Below are 21,209 nucleotides of genomic sequence, written 5' to 3' on the forward strand. Positions count from 1 at the left end.
TCTACGGCAGCGAATAAGTCATTTGCAACGTGCATATCCCAATACCAAGAAAAATTAGAACTTGTGATGGACTTACCAACTTTGAGTAGCTCATGACGAATTCTAGTCGGCGAAATGCCGTGTAACAAATGTAGTGTGTTTCTCCAAGCACCAGAACCTCTTCTAAGTAGGACAAAATTGCGGAACTGCATCTATGATGCATAATTCTGCAGACTGCGCTACTTAGAGTCTGACATATCTGAGGGCCATTTTGCACCAATCGGGTGAAGGCATCATAAAGGTATGTTGGAGTTGTTTCTCCTATAAAAGTCCATTTTTAACCAGTATAAGGATATTTGGGCGAAATGCAAAGCTGGGGTCTACTTTGGCAAGGACCATGCCTGGTTGTTACTGTTTGAACAGCTACAATCATTTACGACACAGTTGTTTAGCGACTTACCAGCTTGACTGCCAGTAGCATGCCCGTGTCTCAGTTTTCCATAAGACTTTGGTAGTACACCGATAACACTCACTATAGTGGACTTATCAGACCTACTTACTTTTTATTCCTCTCCTCCACTTCATATTTAGGCAAGTTGCATGCATTGTTTTTTTTTCTTGTTCAGAGGACTCAACTTGGTATTTGTCCATGATATGAAAACCGTTCGACACACCATCAACGAATCTGGTTCTTTGTCCCAAGCTTCCTCATTCATAGAACCAGAGCCGGTAACCTGGAGCCCACTTACTACTTTTTGACGGAGTTTCTGATTGAGAGACACTGACACTATATTCTTCTGAAAACAAGAGAGACACACATGAGCAGGCTTACATTGAGTAAAATAACAAGTACCCGCATTGTACAGTATGTAACGAGGCCACTGGCCCTACGTTGTTGAGACAATTAAGAGTTTCGCGAGGTCGCGATGGGGGAAGGGCTGTATCATATTTTAATTGTAGCACTGTTTGTTTTAGCCAACCAAATGGAAAAGGGTTAATTGAGGCTGCGGTCTTTTCAGTGGGGGTCGAGCTCGTGTTATTATTTCCTTTATTTTATTTGCCATGCAATACAGGTCCGTTCTAGCTACAGTATGTCTAATGCCCCATCAATATTACGAGATTGTGATAGGAGTGTGTTAGCTGGTTTGCAAGGAGTATACACACGTGGTGGTAAATAGCGGGCTGAAGTTAGCAGCGGATTCGTTATTCGTTATTGGGGATTCGAATAACGAATCCGCTGCCAGCAGCGGATTGGGGATTCGAATAACGAATCCGCTGCCAGCAGCGGATTGGGGATTCAGTTTTTTATGTTTAAATGATGTTTCTTTTTATTGACGTTTTGACGATTGGATTCAAATAACAAATCCGGTTCAGCCGTGGATTAGAGATTCAGTTACATATAAGTATTTTCTTTTAATATGTGATTGGGGATTCGAATAACGAATCCGCTGCCAGCAGCGGATTGGGGATTCGGTTTTTTATGATTAAATGATGTTTCTTTTTATTGACGTTTTGACGATTGGATTGAAATAACAAATCCGTTTCAGCCGTGGATTAGAGATTCAGTTACATATAAGTATTTTTCTTATTATATGGGATTGGGGATATCGAATAACGAACCCGCTGCCAGCAGCGGATTGGGGATTCAGTTATATATACGTATTTTTCTTATTATAGGTGATTGGGGATTCGAATAATGAATCCGCTGCCAGCAGCGGATTGGGGATTCGAATAACGAATCCGCTGCCAGCAGCGGATTGGGGATTCAGTTTCTTAAGCCTAATTGCTATTTTTATACCCCCTGCCATGAAATGGTGGGGGATGGTGGTATAGAGGAGTGTCTTCAGTAATACCAACTATATTTTATGAATGTGGCTAATTATTTGATATTTTAAAAAAAAATATTAGCAACACGAATGAAATATATTTGGTATTACTGAAGATACTGTTAAATATTCTGTTCATTACATTCCATAGTAAAATATACCGAGGCAGCTCAATCTCTCCCAGAATCCATTGTAGTCCCTTGTCAGTGGCTTACAAATGTACGCAAAATTGTGACGTTATATGGCCTATATTCTATCTTACATTATACATCCTATAATTTCAACTCTTTACTTTCCGCATTGTCGTTTTTAAGCAGTGTTCTGATTGGTCAAATCAGAAAAAGTGATATTTTTCAAAATATCATTTTGATAGAATGAATAATTCTCAATATTTCACAGGTAAAAATCTAATAAATAGTGTTCGCGTGTCCGTCCCGTCCCGTCCCGCCTCAATATTAAACTTTATTAAAACATATCCTGTAATAGCGTTTGTTCTATCTGATTATGGATATTGATGGGAGAAATGATACCATGACAGCACTCATTATAAACAATTAAAACAAAAAACACCCCAACAGAATAACGATTCAAGATGGCCGCCAAATAGAGATTTCTGATTGGTCGATACTTAAATATCGTTCGACTTTTATGAAATTTGGTATAATATGCAGTCTGGCTATACAAAGACAATGGCATTATTTATTTTTGTAAAAAAAAAAAAAAAAAATAGAAGAAGAAAAAAAATTCCTGGCCCCTTATTGGTTAAAATACAAACATTATCCAAGTATCGATAACTAATTTCATGTGAAGACGGGACCATTTATGTCTTACAGACATTTCTAGTTCTTATAAAATATGATTTGGGGTTTCAGTTACATACATGTTCAATTGATATTTTTCCTTTTAATATATGATTGGAGATTCGAACAACAGCAGAATAGTTTAACAATATTATCCTATTTGTAGCATAAATATAATAACCAAGATTATTTTACTGATATAATTTTAGATTCCGTATACATGTTTGCATTCCAATCAAACCTTCAGCTATATCGAAATGATACTCTGGTCTTTATATATTACAATATATAACATAGAGTGCTGGCGAAGAAACATAGAACTTTGTCTACTTGTAAAGAGACGATAAACCTCCCACAAGAAAGAAACTCTTGGCAGCAGATTTGAACTAGAATTCCATTATTGTTGATTGAATTACCAAGTAATTATATCATTGTAATACCCGCAAATTACCATTTTCGTAATTTATGATAAAATACGTCAATTAAACATCATAAACTGAATCCACAATACGCTATTGGCAACAAATTTGCTATTCGAATCACAAAATAAAAATGTAAAATCGAATCTCCAATCATAGTTTATCAAGCGGATTCGTTATTTGAATCCCCAATCACATATAATAAGAAAAAAATACTTATATGTAACTGAATCCCCAATCCACTGTTGCAGCGGATTCGTTATTTAAATCCAAACATTAAAATGTCAACTTAAAGAAAGATCATTTAAACATAAAAAAAAACCTGAATCCCCAATCTGCTGCTGGCAGCGGATTCGTTATTCGAATCCCCAATCCGCTGCTGGCAGCGGGTTCGTTATTCGATATCCCCAATCCCATATACTAAGAAAAATACTTATATGTAACTGAATCTCTAATCCACGGCTGAAACGGATTTGTTATTTCAATCCAATCGTCAAAACGTCAATAAAAAGAAACATAATTTAAACATAAAAAACCGAATCCCCAATCCGCTGCTGGCAGCGGATTCGTTATTCGAATCCCCAATCCGCTGCTGGCAGCGGGTTCGTTATTCGATATCCCCAATCACATATAATAAGAAAAAATACTTATATGTAACTGAATCTCTAATCCACGGCTGAAACGGATTTGTTATTTCAATCCAATCGTCAAATCGTCAATAAAAAGAAACATAATTTAAACATAAAAAACTGAATCCCCAATCCGCTGCTGGCAGCGGATTCGTTATTCAAATCCCCAATCCGCTGCTGGCAGCGGGTTCGTTATTCGATATCCCCAATCACATATAATAAGAAAAATACTTATATGTAACTGAATCTCTAATCCACGGCTGAAACGGATTTGTTATTTCAATCCAATCGTCAAAACGTCAATAAAAAGAAACATAATTTAAACATAAAAAACTGAATCCCCAATCCGCTGCTGGCAGCGGATTCGTTATTCGAATCCCCAATCCGCTGCTGGCAGCGGGTTCGTTATTCGATATCCCCAATCACATATTAAAAGAAAAATACTTATATGTAACTGAATCTCTAATCCACGGCTGAACCGGATTTGTTATTTGAATCCAATCGTCAAAACGTCAATAAAAAGAAACATCATTTAAACATAAAAAACTGAATCCCCAATACGTTGCTGGCAGCGGATTCGTTATTCGAATCCCCAATCCGCTGCTGGCAGCGGATTCGTTATTCGAATCCCCAATAACGAATAACGAATCCGCTGCTAACTTCAGCCCGCTGTGGTAAATAGGATGTTGCCACCCGTGAATCCCCGGCACTAACGCTTCGACCCGTCAGAAACATATACATGTATATATACATCACTTAATAACTATGGATGGGGCGATGACCTTGCCCTAGATATATTCATTCTATACAATATCTGGACTAGGTCATCAGTGCCTATTTTTTACCCCATCTTTGCTGTTATAGTCATAATTTCTCTAATGTATAACTTGGGGGTATATCTTTATATCTGAAATTGATTTGTCATTAATAAATGACCTTTTCAACACATATTATGTCTTCATTATCAATTTCTAGTGTTTCTTAACAGCAAACTAGCTGTGGTCACCTAGCTCGTGTACAAGACAGAGATGTCATAAATATACGTCTCTGGACCCACCAACATGTCTGTCAAGATATGGTCATTCATGCGTGCCGGGTTTTCCATAACCGACCCGGCATAGCGAAAAAAATCAACACTGCGTTAGTACCCTGTGGTGTATGGTGGCCATTCAGCGGGAAAAGGGTCTTTTATCAAGGGGAAGTAACTCCAGTAGCAAATGTCATAAAGATTCTTAAAACACACTTTATCCTAAGAAAATACATAAGTAATACGGAAACTAAATCTGAGATCAATAATGGACAATCATTGGTTGTAGGTGGCTAGATGAACCAACCATTACATTCATTCATGATAGTTTGATAGTAACTCGATCTTAATTAACAAAATAAATTAACAAAATATATGAATGTTTGAAGTCATTGTCGAAATATCAAATATTTCTGAGATTATGATCAGGATACCAAAATTACAAACACCCGTGGAAATTGAAATCGCCGCCTATACGGATCAACTTTCTCAGTCTGTGATAAACTACAATTATTATCTCGGAAAACGTTACAATTCGTTGTATTGCCTCAAAACGTTATACAGCTCGCCTACTGAGTCGTAACACTGGCGACATTGAAATTTAAAATGGGTTAACAAATCCTTTGTTTGTATGTGTATTTCGAGGCAGACGGTTGATGGATCGACGGCGACAATTTCAAGCAAAATCTACAAGTGACAAAAAATGGAAACGTAACAAACCTGTCCTTATGTGTTGACAGTTTACGTCAGGATTTCCTCCCATCGTGCCACCATCGGTCGCATTTTTATCAAATCGCGGAAATGACGTGTGGTTATGGATGAAACGGAGGTACTTTCGTCGGAAACAGAATACATTTTACGTACATATAAGATATTATTAAATGGAAAATTATAGATCTAATCAACTATCATAAGCATGTTTTTCTACACCCAATAAAAGTATGTTTTTTTCAGAAACGTATGTTGATTTAGTGACCACCCTTCTCTATATAATGAACAATGGGCGTGTCATATTTACCGAATTTTAACAAAGCCTCCCCCCCCCCCCCCCCCCCCCCCCCCCCCCCCTAAAAAAAAAAATGAAAATAAAAAATATCACGTCCCTATGATACACTTCATCAACTATTATGGAGGTATTAGGTTTAGCACCTAACTATTGTAAAACATAAAACAACAAAACACTTTTCAAGACAAAGATAAGATAATTCAAAATCATTTTTCGGCTGATGATGTTTCCATGACTCATAACAGGTGATCTAAGTAAACATCTTTGTTGTTCCCGGTGTCAAAATAATCGCGTTCAGCAGTCCGCGCTTTGTATCCAGGATTCGACAATTATGAGACCAAGTCTTTTGATTGATCCTTGGAACCGTTTAAACAAGACCAACGTCTTCAAAATGGTCACCTGATTCAACTTAAAGCATGACAGCAGTCTTGAGATTGATCCATGTTTTCGACAAAAAGGCAGGTAGCCGTTTTTTCAATTAATCCATGTATTTCATTTCAACAGATTTTACTGCATTAAAACAAATGGATTAGACAAAAGGCAAGCCTATATAAGTCCTCTCCAAAGGTACCACATATATACAGAGTAAAGTGAATAAGGTCAATAAAGTAAATATCATAGACAGTGAAGTATATAAAGAGAGAGAAATAGATTAAGGAATGTAAGCATCAAAGGTTATATCTCACAAACATTCAGAGAGTAGAGTGATAACTTGTAATCAATTCTATAAACATGTACTCTTTATGATACAGACTTGAATACCTACATCCTACATGACACACACACCCTTTCGCACACACAATCGCTCACATACAACACATCTCAAGATTGTACTCATGTACTCAACCTCGGCGAATACTACTTTTATAATTATTGTAATCATATTTATATAATCAGACTGTAATAATACATGTCATCCGATTAATCCAGGTATTCGACATAAAGGCAGGTAGCCGTCGTCCGATTAATCCAGGTATTCGGCATCAATGCGGATAGCCGTCTGACGATTAATCCATGTATTCGACAAAAAGGCCGGTAGCCGTCGTCCGATTAATGCATGTCTTCCGGTTAATCCAGGTACTCGACATAAAAAGCGGGTAGCCGTCTTCGGGAGCCTGAAGTTTGTTCCGAGTTCCGAGTTCCGTTTAAGAAAAACTGAAATACTATGTATTAGCTTTATTGGTTTTGGTCCCAGTTCCGAGTTCCGTTTAAGAAAAACTGAAATACTGTTTACAATATCAGTCGTGTTGTTATCCTTAAACGGAACTCGGAACTGGTTCCCAGTTCCGTTTCACTTAAACGGAACTCGCAACTGGTTCCAAGTTTCGTTTTTCTTCAACGGAACTGAAAACCAGGACCAAGTCCCTTAAAATTCATACGTGAATGATAAATGACTTTGCATCCATTTGACACATGTAGTTTTTCTTCTTCAGATTCTGGTCTCATATTGAGATAAAGTACATAGAATATTTTCTTAAACGGAACTCGGAACTGGTTCCTAGTTCCGTTTAGCTTAAACGGAACTCGGAACTGGCTCCTAGTTTCGTTTTACTTAAACGGAACTCGGAACTGGTTCCTAGTTTCGTTTTTCTTCAACGGAATTGAAAACTAGGACCAAGTCCCTTCAAATTCATACGTGAATGATAAATGACTTTGCACCCATTTGACACATGTAGTTTTTCTTCTTCAGATTCGGGTCTCATATTGAGATAAAGTACATAGTATATTTTATTAAACGGAACTCGGAACTGGCTAATACATAGTATTTCAGTTTTTCTTAAACGGAACTCGGAACTTTACCAAAACCAATAAAGCTAATACATAGTATTTCATTTTTTTCTTAAACGGAACTCGGACTGGGACCAAAACCAATAAAGTTAATACATAGTATTTCAGTTTTTCTTAAACGGAACTCGGAACTGGGACCAAAACCAATAAAGCTAATACATAGTATTCCAGTTTTTCTTAAACAGGACTCGGAATTGTGTTCCGAGTTCCGTTTATCTTAAACGGAACTCGGAACTGGGACCAAAACCAATAAAGCTAATATACAGCATTTCAGTTTTTCTTAAACGGAACTCGGAACTGGTTCCAAGTTCCGTTTTTCTTAAACGGAACTCGAAACTGGTTCCGAGTTCCGTTTATCTTAAACGGAACTAGGAACTGGGACCAAAACCAATAAAGCTAATACATAGTATTTCAGTTTTTCTTAAACGGAACTCGGAACTGGGACCTTAATCAATAAAGCTAATTCATAATATTTCAGTTTTTCTTAAACGGAACTCGAAACTGGTTCCCAGTTCCGTTTTTCTTAATAGGAACTCGGAACTAGGACCTTAATCAATAAAGCTAATACATAGTATTTCAGTTTTTCTTCAACCGTACTCGGAACTGGGACCTTAATCAATAAAGCTAATTGATAGTATTTCAGTTTTTCTCAAACAGAACTCGGAACTGGGAACCAGTTCTGTTTTACTAAAACGGAGCTCGGAACTGGTTCCGAGTTCCGTTTTACTTAAACGGAACTCGGAACTCGGAACTCGGAACCAACTTCAGGCTCCCGCCGTCTTCTGCGTGGTCGCAAGAATCGACCAAGTTGAAGGCAAAGTACATGATAAAGTATGTAAAAGACACAAATTAGGAAAAAAAGTTACGATTTTCAAATTATTTGAATTAAATTTCTTTTTGTGTTTTTAATTATTTCCTGATTTGACTCAATAATTTGAATGAAAGTTACTGAAACATACGTTGGAAAGTAGATGATCAATCGGGTATCTTTGGTGCATGCAGGTGACAGGAAATCAATGTTACGGAAACATTGACATTTTTGTTTGAAAGTGTAGTGTTTATTAGTTCCAAGCCAATATACATGTATCTGTGTTCTCCGGCTAATCAGGCACGCTGGTAAAGGGAAAACCACCGTAGGCTCCCTGGCTATAGTCAACAATGATGACAAGGGAGGAGAGGGCGGCGATATATATGTCTTATGACACATTGGAGCTTCGGATATACCGATTTAACATTTTTGTATACAAACGCCCACAATTAAATTAAAAACCACAGGAAATTGGTTCTCTAACTAATTAACTGTCATCCATCTCCAAGAATAAAAAATACGTCTACCAACTTCAAAAAAGCGTAATCGGAATTTGATTGAAGAAATACTAGCATTCTCTCAGCTCACTCTGGCTCTATCCTCATCTAGTAATATATCAACCAAAATATACTTCTTATGTTAAAACTAATAAATAGCAGTTATTAATAAACAATTAATTAATCATATAATTAATTAATAATCTTACATTTCATAGCTATTTGTCGTGCCAAAATGCTTTTGAATTATTCATGATATTAAACGGAATCTTGCATTAACAAGCTGCCAATCATACGGAATTTAAAAGATATATTTCGGTTTTTTTGTACAGCGTGATTAATTGAAATCCATATTTTGTTTTAAGTTGCAATTCAGTAAAACGGATTTAAAGTAGTGTAGTCATTCACTTGAAATTTCCAAATAACGAAAAAAACCTTAGTATATGTATGTTTATATTTCTAAATAGTCAAAGTTCGTAATCTTGAGCTTTAAAAACGTGAAAACTCTGACTAACTCGAAATAAAAATAATTTCCTACCGTAAAACAACCTCGCACAACAGTGGTAATTTCGTAATGCCTTATTGACTTGGTAATAAGAAATCCATATGATTTTCGAAACCAGACACTCGTGTGCGACGTTGACAGTAAAAATCTTGATTTTCCACACGACGTAATTAACTTCTAAATAACGACTTTCACATGTACCATGCAACCTGAATATTGTTACATTTCTAGATACAGCGGCCCCTATATCTGATCACAATTGTATGATAATAAATTAAATAACTGTGTCTAGAGATTAAAAAAACACATACATTTCAGTCAATCAACAAAAAATCGGTAGTGATCTGTTCTTTATCAACAATATCCAGAATAATTTTACATAATTAGTTTGAGCACTATATCAACACTTCGTAAAACGTGTATATTCTGTATACAAGGTAAGCATCTCATATTCTGAAATATCGCGACTGTAATGAATAATGACCTCCAATGTGATTATGTCTAAACACGTAACAGACGGCGTGGGACATGCTGAAACAGTTGTCTTCTTCTTATTTTACTATTGTTATCTTGGTCAAGTAAACAACTTAAGACGGTCGACAGTTTTCTAATATTGTATACGGACCGGCACTTAGCAGATGACTCCCGATACTTTAAGCCGCCCGACCTTCGACAGACGACCCGTGATATTGTAAGCGGCCCGACCGTCGACAGACGACTTGCTTGTAATTGAAAATTAATCTTCAACACGTGATGGTTGTCTTCACTGCACGATGTAACTGAATGCAGTTCGAAAGTTGTTATAAATTCGACATACTGATGCAACTATCATCTTATTTTGTTTAATTATATTGATATGGTAACTTGATGTAGAGCTAAAGCTATATTTTACAGGTTGTGGAAAGGTCAGAAATGAGTAATGGTAATATGGGTGTCCGCCGTATTGAACTGAAGTACGGAGAACACAGTAATTTATCCTGCAGTCGGTATCCACATTGTTGGAATACACCCACTACATATATTTTTACTGTATATTGCAGTGACAGAAAACAGCCGTATTTTAGATTCTTAGCACGTACATGAATTTGACTGACCTACATATGTACTTCTAAGTGAAGCTACGTTTAAAAGATGAACACATTTAGAAAATTGTTGATAACGTTTCACTTAAAAATGCTTATTTTTGTTGACTGTTGCAGGATAAATAGAATACATGGTCAGTGTCTTGAAATTCAAGCTGTATTTTTTTTATTACTTGGAACAGAAAGGCAAAAGCGGCTCGCCAAGGATCGCCACTTTTGTCTTTCTTTACCCTCGTCAAAATACAGCTTACTTATATTCTAAGACATTGATCATGTATACTCTATTTATGGATAGACTATTTTTGAACAGAAACAGATGAATTCGTTTGTATAGATTAAACCTTGATCCCGTAGGATATAACACGCAGATAATCTTACATATGTGGCTACAGCCGTGAAATTTATTAAAATAGTTCAATAATTGCATTTGACTCAAGCCTTCAGGTGAGTTACATATCAAACTATTGAACTAATATCATCAATGCCATATATGGCATCTCCATGAATGTAAAATTCTGCTTGATCACATATCGATACAATTGTTTTTGTGCAAAAAACAACAACTTAAATTATCTTCTGTATTAGACAGGCGAATTTCTCTTGAGACAAAATGTGTGACGTCATATGTCGAAAAAAGTATTTTGTATGGTGCATCCATGTTTCCATAATGTACCGACAGATGATTGGACAAACCCAGAGGTCAATCATACAATGACCTGCATTAATGTAACGGAAAGTTCACGTGGCTACATTAGAGCCAATGTCTCGTTATGGCTTCAGTAATTTTCGTAGCAACACATGTGTGAAGGTCCTGAGGTGACGGATATGGAGAGTTAAGTATTGGTCACTAGGTCAGTATTGGTCACCAGGTCAATGAAGATCTTCACATTCTTTATAGCATGGGCATGTTGAGGGAACACAAACCCGAAAACAAACAAACGTCAGTGATACCTGAGTCTATGTTATTTGCCGCTGGCTGTTGGCAAATGACTTTTGGGAGATAACGTGGGTTTGAATAAATATAATTTAATTTGAATGTACCAAACGTGTAGGACTCATTGACGTCAGGATTTGACAAAAATGCGATATATTGTAAAAGCCCTTGTATGCATATGACATATACTTTGATGTTCCACATTTGTTGATGTGAATTGATATTTTGAAACCCTCCAGTTCACCAGATTCAAGATTCAATCGCCTAATCATCAATGGTATAGTTTACTATTGTCTTTTCGCCTCCTCTATCGCCACGTCGCCGTGTTCAATTATTGCTCCCCGCGTAAGATTAATGAATCTTCCATCACTCGGCATGTTTCGTGTTTGGCAACTTAAGATTCTTCCCCTTAGGGTTCAGATTCCCACTTCATCTTACTCTGGACAGGAATATCGTTATAAAATTTCGTTTTCCCAGCCTAGGTTTGAGACAAGCTGCACGTGTTCTTTGTGCATTCTCAGCAATCGTATGACTTCACGTCATCTATGCAATGACATCACGGCTACTATAATATGACGTTGTTATTTCTCTTACCCTGTTTACCTCTTATGTTGCTAATACTGATGTGATGTGATTGAATTGACGACGTGACGCCATTGTTTTGTTGCCGTGACGTCATACGATTGTCGAGATAGCTCAAATAGGAAAATTGCTCCGGTAAAATTGTGGATATAACTTTCTCATATAATCCACAGGGTTGTCCCGAGGTTGTAGGGAAAACATAAGGTGGTAAAAATAGCTGCATATACGATGCTGCCCACAAGAACATAACATCATTTTACGTTTGGTAACCATCTGGTAAACGATGACGTCATCAATTTCGACACTTTATCCAAGAAGCATTGTAGATGGCGCGATGAGAATTTTCATAAAAAAACTTGCGAGAAAAATAATCAAACATGTTTTTTTCCCGCGAACAAGGATATCTTAACCCACGTGTAAGAGTTTGGCTGGCCAGCACTCGACAAGCTTCGTGCTGTCTGGCCAAACTCTTACACTCGGGTTGAGATATCCCTGTCCACGAGACAGACCCATGTCAGATTTTGTTAATCAAGAGTGCGAGAAAAGAAATGTTGTGATGAAATAGCCCGTTGCCATCTCATGGTTCAGATTCGATACAACCATCGTATAAGCAGAAGTAAAAACCTGTCCTATAATATTTTATGATTAAATTAACATTATATCTCTGTATTTGTATGACATCTTTATGAAGCTTAAAAAGAAATTTCTGCGCAAATTTAGACACAAATTCACATGAACAACGTTAACGAGACAAAACGCCCCAACATAGGTGAAGCAATGATCCTACGGTGAGCTATGTTTGGTCTTTCAGAGCTTCCATAATTTTCCAGTTTAAAGCAAAACAAACCGACGATGACCCAGAATAACAATGTTCCGTGAGCGGCTGGTTGATGCTACCTCGAAATTCCATGTTGTGAGTATCAAGTGAATTCATTATATACGTATTTGAATGAAAAAGCTATACTAAAAGATATGCAGTTGGTGTGTTCGGCTTCTTCAGAAGTATTTTGTCTGAAGGCAATCGTTAATTGTTTTTGATGTAAATCAAGATAAGTCTATTGTGGATTCTCATGCAATACAGAAAGGAACATAAAAGTACCTTTCTTAAAAAGTTAAGTACTTTTTATATGTACAGGGTATACATTCCTAACTGCTACCTTTTGCTTTAGATTTGTATTGTTTAACGTCCTATCAACAGCTATGGCCATTTAGGAAGGCATCCCCCTGTGTGGATATGGTTTGGTTTTGTGTAATGTCATGTTAACAGCTATGGTCATTTAAGGAAGGCACCCTCCTGTGTGGATATGGTTTGGTTTTGTGTAATGTCCTGTCAACAGCTATGGTCATTTAAGGGTTAGGGTTAGCTTAACCCTTAATTATTAATTAACAAATCATCAGGAACTTTCATAATTGAACCACTGAACTGAATTGCAATGACATTATCATGACGTTATGATGACGTATCATGACGGTATGATGACGTATCATGACGTTATCAACAGACCGTTTCCTGTAAATACAACATTTAGCACTCTAGCACCTTCTAGTTAGTACATTTTGTATCACATCATGCAAATGTAAATGTAGAAATGTGAACAAAATAGCTAAAAGGCATTTGATTTGATGGTGGATATGCTGCCATTGTCGCTGTTTTCCAGTCTTGCTGATACATAAAATGAATAAATTAATACCAACCTAATATGAATTATTGATGAGTGATACGAAGATACAGAATGAATGCTGATGTTTTCCCTGCCGACAATAACCGATTCCTCATTAATATTATATTCTGAAGGGAAATTCGTTAATATTTTCATTGTTCATTCCTATAGAGTTTTTACATTATCAGAACCGGCCTGTTTTCCCAGGTCATTTCTTTCCTGAGGTAGGGTGAATTTATACAAGTACATGAAGCAATATCGTCTGTTTACAACAAATTGATTACATCTCATAATGATACTGTGTCAAGTGTGTATTTTATCACACGTTTAAGGAATACAAAATTAGTATTTAATCCACGAAAGAACACTTTGACATTCGACAAAATGATGACATTTCTTTATCAATTATATCAATTTTTGAATAGAAAAAATAATACTCCTCAACTCACTGTTCTATCAAACACCTAGATATATATGAACAATGATTTTATTCAGGAGCCTTTATGTAAAATGCCTTATTCTGTTGGTGACATAAGACAAAGAATGGTGATATAGGGTGTATATTTGTTTGTTTTGTCATCTCCAGATCTGTAATTGTGATACATCTTAATTTAAGATATAATATTTCTCATATTTCAATATAGATTTAAATAAGTTTCTGAATGCTATTTCAGAAAGTGCAGAAATGGCCCAATATAGCTACGTATCAACACCACAGCATCGCTCTTTGCTATATAAATCCGTCATTGATGTCTTTCATGAGAAAGCAGACCAGTTTTCAAACAAAGAGATATGTATCCATTGCCTTCCTGATGGTTCGCGGCAAGCTGTTACGTACGCTGACCTGCGTGCTAAGGCGGAAAAGGTTGCCAAATTTCTGGTGTCTACGGGTGTCAAAACAGGGGATTCTGTCGGCATACTAGGACCAAATTCAATAGCATGGATTGTTGGCGAAGTTGCCATTCTAATTGCTGGAGGGGTGTCGGTACATTTGGCAAAACCTGGATCTTTGAAGGAAATGTACAGTTTCTTACAATCAGCTTCTTGCAAAGCGGTTCTCTTGGACACTGATGGGGATGATAGTTTAATGAATGAAATAAAGGGAACGATGGATGTATGTGCAAATCCATCAAAAATTTCACAGATGAGTTTCGAAGACTCTAAAGCTCCGTGTATAGTCCTTTTGAAGAAATGGACGGGGATGAATATACCCGACATTGAAACCATTGGAAACGAAAAAGAAGGAACGCAGGGGTTAATTCCTACAAGGATCCATCCCGAGAAAACAGCTATAGTTTTTATGACGTCAGGGTCTACTGGACATCCGAAAATGGTCGAACATACCCATTTCGGTTTGGTGAATACAAGTTCATCAAGAATTTTTTCGAGAGGTCAAGATATTTGCGATAATTCTGGGGCGATGTACAACGACAGGCCGTTTACATGGATTGGAGGAACCGTTGTTTACAACCTCATACACGGTGACACACGTGTTTTCAGAGATGGGCGGATAACTCTGAAGGAAAGCGGAGTGCTTGGACTTTGGGATAACATTGTAAAAGAAAAATGTACCAATGCATTATTGATGCCTTTTACTATTTTAGATCTTCTTGCAAACGAACAGGAAATATTGAGAAGCAACTATTGTTTAAAGACAATAGTCACAGGAGGACAGATAATAGGTTCACACATGGCTGATGTTTGCGGGAAATTTTGTAACACGCTGATTGCAGGGTATGGCTCAACGGAACTGTCTGTAGTGGCATTCATTGAAGTGAAAGACAACATGGAACTAGGAGCGCCTGGGTCTCTATCAGACGGAATGGAGGTAAACATTGTTGACGAAGATTGGAATACGGTACATCGGGAGGAGCTCGGGGAAATCTGCATCAGATGCCCCTGGATGTTAAAGGGCTATCGAACCGTACTAGGGACCGACCGTATGACCCTCACAGATGGATGGATGAATACTGGAGACATCGGATTTATAAGGAGTGATGACAGCCTCTTCATCAAAGGCAAATTAGAAAATGTCATAAAACGAATGACTCTTAAAATACTTTCTGGAGATGTGGAGGAATGTATCGCCGAAATACCAGAAGTTAAAGCTGCTGTCGTGGTTGCGGTTCCGGATCAACGGGTGTACGAAGACGTGTGCGCATGCGTGGTTCTAGATCAAAGCACTGGCGTAACTATGGCGGATGTCGAGTTGCATTGCAGGAAAAGGCTTGGTGACACCATCACCGGTGACGCTCCTACATATTACTTACGTTTTGAAGCAATACCCAGACTGAATTCTGGGAAACCAGACAGGATGAAAGTCAAACAGCATGCTTTGGAAATGCTTGATATTTCATAAGCAATTACTAAAATATGAAATTCCTCATGTATATTTAATGTCGAATGCATTCATGCTTTTACAAATATGCATTGTAATCGAACATTGATTTTTGATGTAAACGTTTTTAACATTCTCCCTGCTTTGTGCATCGTAAAAGCAAGACCTTTTTAAATTTGTTTGAGTTATCTATGTCTATTATCACCGTATGTAAATGACCCATGAATCTATCTCTATCAGTAATTCCCAATAACCGTTCGGAATATCCTAGTTGTAACATTGTCAACAGAAAGATTTGGGAATAAGCTGTGACATATGTTTGTGTTTTTCATCTTGATTTTATTAGGTTAGTCATTTGCAAACGGTTTAAATGCAAACTACGGTGAATTACAAATATATTTCTGCGCAAACGCGTGCTACAGTGTAGTAGTATATTGTACTAATCGGTGTTGGTTTAAGGTGACATTTTCGAAAAAAAAATGTTAGTCATTCATTCTTTAGGAGCTAACACCTTATAAATGCTAGTTTTTTTGTCAGATCTTCAAATTCATTCAATGACAGAGTAAGATAATTATTGCTGTCATTTGACCATTGTAATATGATTTTACAGTGACTTGTTTAAAAGAGAAAAGAGATTTAGGACATTCATGTATGTGGTGGCTTTTATGTTTTTATAAGCAGAATTATTCTAATTTCATACTTTATGTATACAGAGCAGCATTTTTTTTTGTTTTTTGTTTTTTTTTGTTATTGGTGGTGAAATGTAAGAACAAGCAACGACTATCCTTGCGGATTTTAGGAGATCCCACATCTTCATTATTTGAATTCTGAAGTTTACTTTTATATAAGGGAGTTCCGATAAAACAACTTAAGTTAATTTGGTGATGCCTTATAAACTCACAATGTTGATACAGCTAGATATATCTGTGCAAAATATGATATATTTCTTTTATCCTAGCAAGTATTACAGAAGATAACATATTTGATGACTTATGTAATGACGTCTGTGACACTGTAAGAAGATGATTTTACTCGGAGGATCAGTAAGTCGAATAAAAAGTAATTAATGTGGAATATATAATTTCCGTGTCGATACATACGAGACCCTATACCATATCGAGGGGTATTTAGTGTGTTCAGCTCTAAATATAACAGGAGAAGAAAGATGCATTAACCAGACCAGGACTCGAACCCTAGCCCTCCGAACTCTACACGGACGCTTCAACATTTTAGCCAACTGATAATCGGCATTTAGCCCACCAGTTCTGCTACAAATTGAATGACGCTGTTATTATTTCTTTGCATACTGTATCCGGCTAGTTAATACTCATTAAAGTAGTACATTGTACATGTTCCGTAAATGCTACCAGTTTTGAATGACTAATTTTGTATGTATAATACAGTTTTGTGGAGGGTATATTGTGTATAATAAATATAGCTTATAGTTTGCGTTTTATGTTTAAGCTGATGTTTGTCATTTAAGGTTTAATAATTGATAACCTATGGTATTCATTGTTTTCCGCATCAATGCTTTTCAATGTTTACCGGTGCCACCAATATCTGGTTTGACTCTTGTTGACATGCCTAGTGGTTCCGTTTGAATACTCGATAAGACTTAACCAGGAATATAACGCAGGTTTTCAACAGTAGTTTCATCAACGAAACAGAATGACACATGCTCACATACTTCACAGGGTTATCCGGCCGTGACTAGGGAAAACATAATTCGATCTAACACAGGGGGTATATACAGCTAAATGATGCTTCTCATAATAACGTAACGTCATCATTTTACGTTGATAAACCAGATTGTAAATGATTACATCATCAATTATGACGCACATTCCAAGAAGCACTGTAGATGGCGCGATGAAAGACTTTCATAGAAAAAACTTACATGTGCTCGCAAGTATGTGAGAAAAATAATCAAACATGGGTCTTTCCCGCAAACAAGGATATCTTTACCCTCGTGTAAGGGTTTGGCTGGTCATGGCAAGTCTCGTGCTGACTGTCCAAACTCTTCCACCCGGGTTGAGATATCCCTCTCCATGGAACAGACTCATGTTAGATTACGTTATTCACTCTCCGCTATGACGCATCTGGTCTTGTTCACATTGTACAATTCCAGAAGTCTAGTAATATTCCTTTAATCGATTTCGAGCTTGAATGATAATGTCGGTATTGTTTATTCCCTTTTATCTACACTGTGGCTTCAACTACTGTACCTTTATGATATTCAAATGTTTGTAATATTAACTTTTATATCTGTAACTTAAGGTTCACAATCAACATGTGAACTAGCAGAAATACATTTGTAGCGTTGGCATTTACCTTAAAATTAAATGTACAAATATTAAGTAAAACTTATTTCTGGTAGGGACTGAATAATCTTTACATCATCCATCATAGTATAAATAAGACAATAACGAAATCAAATACTGCCAACATATACATTGAAGCGGTAATCTTATTTCAGCGATTTTACTGCTAGAAGAATTTCGGTAAATGTTGACTGCGCTAATGGCGTTTTATAAACAATGTTTCCAATGGAAAGCATTGTCGGTTCGCCAGTCCGTTTATTTAGTTGTTTGCACTTGAATATGAACACGTTAAAATATGAACATTTACATGTACCTTATGTTATAATACATTACTGTCCTTCAAATATGAATATAAAAACGTATTTGATTTCTCATCTGTACTTATTGTTCTTTGATTTTCTCTTTAATTATCCAGTTTGAAACTATTGCTATTAGTTGCAGCAGTAACATATTCAGGTAATGTATTCTATATTGTCACTGTTCTTATGGAGAAGGTTTCCTTACTGTGGTTAATGGACGTTTGGATGTATTGTCTTCGAGTGTCGTATACCGTAATGTCGTTGAGGTTTCGTTCTCCAATGAGGAGTCACTGCAGCATTACATATTGTTAATTCCACCTACCAGTGTGTAAAAAGCGCCACTCTCTAATATTCAAAAAAAAAAAAAAATTAAGGTTCATGACCGAACTTCTGACATGAAATCACTGTTCAGATTTATTTTACCTGTAAACCCATGTCTTATTACGAAGCGACTACGGTAATCACACCTGACCGTATATGTCCAAGGCTACTGAGACAACGCTCTCAGTGAATCATAATGTAACAACGTCATGCTTGACCGCAGACAACACACTGGCTTCCAAACATGATTTGCTGGTGAGGTACTGCATTGGCTATTTAACGAAATTGAAAAACCGTTGTTACGTAAGATTCCATTGAATATGTATATTGTACCAATAATGGACCCCGGTTACCTTGCACTTTTACAATCCAGTGACATTCTATCTGTGTATTTCACCTATACGTTGCCAAATATTAACAACTCCAATGACAGCATTTATTTCCTTTCCAAAAAAATCCAGAGCCATTTCGGGAACTAGCATCATTCTAAAAAAAACAAGCTGTGTATCCATTTGTCTGAAAGGTACTGCTAGCAAAATTTTACCTGAATATTGATTATAAATACCTAAAAATCATTAACACATGTACCTACGCCTCAGAAGAGGTCTGTTGTTACATAGGGTAGCTGAGTTTGCAGCATGAAAGTTATAATCTAAAATGCATTTTTACAATTCAAGTATAGGACTACCTATTTTTATAATTCTTTTATTTTTTTTGACGATTTTAACATATCAGAAATACAATAGACATATATACATAGAAATACCTCTGTTAATGTCATATGATTACCCATGGAAAAGTATAATTTCGTACCTGTTACCTGTTTTGAGATAGATTTTTTTTAAAAAGTTTCTACTTATTCTCGATGTTAACGAGCAAACAATTTGGTTTATTAGGACGAGTTGGCAAGTCTTTGTGAATACAAGAGTGTTCTATCTAAACAAAAAACACAGGTTAAACCATAGCTAATCTCGCAAATACCCTAGTGTTTTTAAAAACTATTTCAATAGCAAGTAATATTTTACTGGAATGATCTGATCATGAACCTTAATAAGGTTCCCTTCCATTCAAAATATGTGTAATTGGGAAAATAATAACTATAATATTTCGGCTTGTTTTCCCATCCTATTTTCTAATTTTTGTGTGTAATGATGTTGTATAATGAATAAATAATGTTTAAACTAAACATTCAACATCACACAATTGGACTTCGATAAATCTTATTTATTACTTAAAACAACCACATGCTCTTTTTGCTTCGAATGTTTTACAAATACGTACCATTAAAACCACACAAAAACTTTTACATATAGCAATTAAAACACAACCTACCCCACTGCGATGCTTAATGTACGATTCTAGAGACATATAGGTCGGTCTATAGCCATACAATCACAGGGTTATAGACGCGTCTACTCGTCACTGGACATCAAATGTCCTGTAATCAATACAAAAACTGCACTATACAGGGAGATTAATTTGATACACTATATTTGCGGTTGTATGTAGGTAATATGTTTTCACATGCATGATAAAAAAACATACAAAATGTTACTAAAAAGTTGTATGAAATACTAGTACGTTGATACGAAGTCATTGCAAAACATTGAACAATGAACTTATCATACATCAACGAAAAAGGATTATAATTAATTGTCACAATGAGTTCTGGAACAATAAAAGATTCACATAATTGGAATATTTAAGACTGTTTTCTTCATGACTTTTTCAACGTAACATCCGTGATGAGAGTCCTAGAGTATTGTTCCCCAACCATCACCGTGCAATGAGTCAACAAATGTGAATGGATTTTCTTAAAACTTGTCAACAAGATTACAATTTTATGGGCTCGGTCTGATGCGATTGCCTCTTCATTGCTGCAAAATTTTAACGGATTTCCTTTAAAATTGTAACATGTAACAATTTTTATGCCTTAAGTGTTAGGCCAAGTTCACTTGCCACTTATGTGGGAGTTACAATGTATAGCCCCTTGATTAACTAAAACGTAGTTTTCTGTCATTTTCGTTAAATAACTGCAACAAATTTTAACAGACATTCTCCAAACGTTTCGGCCAAGCTGAATTGCAACCTTGCTTGAATTTATTTGATGGTGATATGGTCCATTGATTAACTAAAAACATCCTTTTCTGTAGTTTCCTCGCAATAACTGTACACAAGTTCACGAATGTTCTTAAGACTTGGTAACAAAGTTAAATGCCTAGAGGGCTAGGCCAAGTTTGATTTCACATTATTAGACGGAATGACGGTCCCTTTATTAACTAAAACGTTGTTTTCTACCGTTTCCGCGATGTAACTGCAACAGTTGAAAACGGATTTTTAAATAACAATGTCATATGCCTTAACGGCTATGCTAGGATCTATTGCCA

The 21,209-nt window shown here is 36.4% G+C and overlaps 1 protein-coding gene across 1 annotated transcript; it reads left to right on the forward strand.

Annotated features, from left to right (window-relative positions):
* The first annotated feature begins 14,228 nt into the window (after positions 1-14,228).
* Positions 14,229-15,902, forward strand: LOC117318082 (medium-chain acyl-CoA ligase ACSF2, mitochondrial-like). Its single transcript, XM_033873083.1, has one exon. It carries the CDS (start codon positions 14,229-14,231, stop codon positions 15,900-15,902), a length of 1,674 nt encoding a protein of 557 aa, XP_033728974.1.
* The last annotated feature ends 5,307 nt before the right edge of the window (positions 15,903-21,209 follow it).

This window comes from Pecten maximus, chromosome 19 (assembly GCF_902652985.1).
Source record: "Pecten maximus chromosome 19, xPecMax1.1, whole genome shotgun sequence".
In the NCBI taxonomy this organism is placed as follows: domain Eukaryota; kingdom Metazoa; phylum Mollusca; class Bivalvia; order Pectinida; family Pectinidae; genus Pecten; species Pecten maximus.